This window comes from Anopheles coustani, chromosome 2 (assembly GCF_943734705.1).
Source record: "Anopheles coustani chromosome 2, idAnoCousDA_361_x.2, whole genome shotgun sequence".
NCBI classification, from domain to species: Eukaryota; Metazoa; Arthropoda; class Insecta; order Diptera; family Culicidae; genus Anopheles; species Anopheles coustani.
This window is the reverse complement of record NC_071289.1, coordinates 10036963-10040251: the sequence shown is the minus strand read 5'-3', so window position 1 is coordinate 10040251 and position 3289 is coordinate 10036963. Positions and strand designations below refer to the sequence as shown.

The window sequence follows — 3289 nt, the reverse complement described above, 5'->3', positions numbered from 1 at the left end:
ACTGGCATACTTTTGATTGGCATGACAATTTTAAAAGCCTTCTGCGATGATTGGAAATCAGTCACAAATCAAACCTCATACAATACAGTCCGTGCGTCCCGCAGAGCGAACCGCTGTTGTTGTCTAATCAGTATTTGTTTACGGACATTTAGTGAGGGGTTTACTAATCTGCTTCCAGTGTGACAATTCGCTTCCGCTAAGTGGTTTTTTATTTGTTGGGCACACCCATTCGCAAGCCGGAACGAACACAACTGCATTCAACGGCTTCAAAGATATATTGTGTTAAATACTATGCGATTAAGTTAGCGATTCCCAACCCGAGGTTGAAATGTCTCGTATCGAAACGAATCAAGAAGCAGGTCGACGTATCGGACGACGTCGTCCAGCCGAAAGTGCAATCTACCAGCAACGCCTGCCCGCCTGGAGCCCAAATTGGAGTCCCCAAGCCGTTTGGCCTTTTCTGATTGGGTTCGGAATTGTGTTTATTGCCATCGGAATGTCGCTGCTGCATGTGTCTTATCAGACGCCGGAGTTTACCCTCGACTACACACACTGTCCAGCATTGGACGATCGTGCGAATAGAAGTTGCGCTGAAATCATCAACCTACGACCGGGCGGCTCGTGCAAGTGTGTCGTGAGTTTCACGCTGGATCAACCGATGCCGCGGGCCGTTTACTTCTACTACGCATTGAGCAACTTCTACCAGAACCACCGGACCTTCATGATCTCCCGTGACGATGGCCAACTGCGTGGTGATGTAGCGAAGAACCCGTCCCCTAGATGTCATCCGCTGACACACACCGTGCGCGACAACCGGACGCTTCCGGTGGCACCGTGCGGTCTGATCGCGAACGCCATGTTCAACGACTCGTTCGTCCTGGAACTGACCGCACCCTTCAGCCGGGTGCCCCTGGTCAGCGGAGGATCCGCTTGGGCGCACGAGCGTCGGCTCAAGTTTCGCAACCCGCCTGGCGAAGACCTTCGCGCTGCGCTGCAGAACGTCTCCCGGCCACCGGCATGGTCCCGCGAGCTTTGGGAGCTAGATCCAACCGATCCGGACAACAACGGCTTCCAGAACGAGGATCTCATCAGCTGGATGCGCTCACCGGCGCTGCCAAACTTCCGGAAGCGCCATCGGCGGGTGGACCACTCCGTGGCCCCGTTCGAACGTGGCCTGCCGCCGGGAACGTATCGACTGATCGTGCAATACACGTACCCGGTGGCCGCCTTTGGAGGCGGTAAATCCATCGTTCTCAGCGCCCCATCGTGGATGGGCGCAAGGAATCCGTTTCTTGGCTTTTTGTTTTCCGTCATGGGAATTATCAAGCTGCTGCTAGGTTGCATACTTTGCGTCGTGCGATTTTTCTTCAGCAAAAGTGACCCCATTCGGGAACGAGAATAAATTATTGTGAAAATTGAGAAGAAGAAACCCGGAATGGGGTTGATTTTTAAAAACGGCTCAGAATCCTAACTTACTCGCAGCTGATTTCATTCATAAATTCATACGCTAGTTCCACTGATCAACGATGAACTGGGTTCGATTTCGGAAAGAACCGGAACTGGTAGGGGAATTTACAGGTTCGTGGTATATTGTTAATTGTTTGAAAAACTAAACTTCGAAATTCACAATTTTACAATATTTTCGATTCTAAGCATTTCTGAATAACGAAAAAATACGATATGAATCGCCAGATTGCTACTAACAACTCTTTTTCGTTCGAAAAATGTTCAACACAAAATCGAACGACCCAACTCTCCTTCACTTTAACTCCCACCAATGAGTAAGCAGGATGACAGTATTCCCTTGTTTCCCTTTCGTAAACAAACTGTCTCTCTTTCTCTCACACTTCGCCGCGAACGTCATCCGGGTACCTCCTCTTCGCTACCAGTCGCACCAAAAACCGTCTACGCCATTGGCCGCCGGTGCGGATGTATTGGAGTCCTAGAAAACAGCGCGGGAACGTAAATCGGTCGCGCGCTACCTGCTGCGGTCCTGCGAGCCTGCTGCAAATATCGGTAATATGATGCAGAAAACTCGATTCACTTCTCGAAAACGAGGCCGGTGTCCTAATTTCCCGGCCCGACTGGGGGGGCTACCAGCACGATCGCATGCTCTCCCGGTTTATTCAGTCAAACAGTTGTATCACTTTCGTTTCGAACCTCGCCGGCGATGTGGATGAGGCCAACGCAAATGTCATCATTTCGACACCTATTCAAGAGATTGCTGCCATGCTATCCAAGAGATTTTCTGTGTCATCTCAAAACATGAAATAATATTTAAAAATAAGACAGCTGTATTAAATATTTTGTAACTTTAGTCTGGAAAATTGTACATGTTTTATTTTATTTTCGAGTGGTTTCAATATTTTCATGCTAATTTATAACAATTATTAAAATTACCATGAAAATTATTAACCGTCCTTGCCAAACAATAACTGAACAACAAGCATAGAACAGTAAGGTGGGCATTTTCACTCAAAAACATTTAACAAAAAAGTGCCAACTGAAATCGATTTGAAATGAATTTCGCAGCACAAAACTAAGTTTCAACGTTGAAAGATCGGATCGCAGTGGGCAATGAAAACGAATTGCCTGAAAACACCGTTCGTTGCTGGGTTGCGGGCTACAAAGCAATTTGGCGCGAACCGTACAACCCGTAGGGTTTCGTTCACACGTGTAGCGAAGCCGACTCTGCACGCTCCTGCTACCCTGGTTGAATTTGTGTCCGAATCCTGCCTGCTTCACTCAGCGACTGCGGAATATGCTCGGATTGGTCGAAATTCGCCTGAATCCGGTAAACAATCAGAAGGGTGAATTTAGCGTAATCTGGTTGTTGATTTGATTGATTTTGTTGATTTTATTTGTATGGTATTTTTGCAAAGTATGGCAATTTATTAGTTCGTGAAAAGGTTTATTTTAGGGGTAATTTTAATAAAATATCCAAATTTGCTAGAAGTTTTGAATAATCCGACCATTGATTATACCTTGATGACAGTTGATTTGTTGGAAAGAAACGTCATTTCCAATCGCCCTAAGTTCGGTTACCAGGAAAGCGTTCTCTTGGGGGGAACGAAACCGCACTCGAATCTTGAGGAGACTGCCACAGGGCACTGCCAATGTCGGCAACCCTCGGGTAGCCCCAAAAACCGGATGGCCCGTCCCGAGGTGCACATTTGGCCCGCTGCCGGTCCTGTGCTCCGGATACATTTCGTCCCATTGTCCCGATTTTGACGTCATTTGAGGCCGTCCTGTCGAAGGCCGATGGGGCAAAACCGGTGAACGCGACCAT

At 47.8% G+C, this 3289-nt stretch overlaps 1 protein-coding gene across 1 annotated transcript; it reads left to right on the top strand.

Moving 5' to 3' along the window:
• The first annotated feature begins 328 nt into the window (after nt 1-328).
• LOC131262076 (cell cycle control protein 50A-like) lies at nt 329-1402 on the top strand. Its single transcript, XM_058263996.1, has one exon. It carries the CDS (start codon nt 329-331, stop codon nt 1400-1402), a length of 1074 nt encoding a protein of 357 aa, XP_058119979.1.
• Nucleotides 1403-3289: the final 1887 nt, after the last annotated feature.

What these genes read in the sequence shown, in the direction of transcription:
- LOC131262076 (XM_058263996.1), top strand. Translation starts at nt 329, where the DNA reads ATGTCTCGTATCGAAACGAATCAAGAAGCAGGTCGACGTATCGGACGA.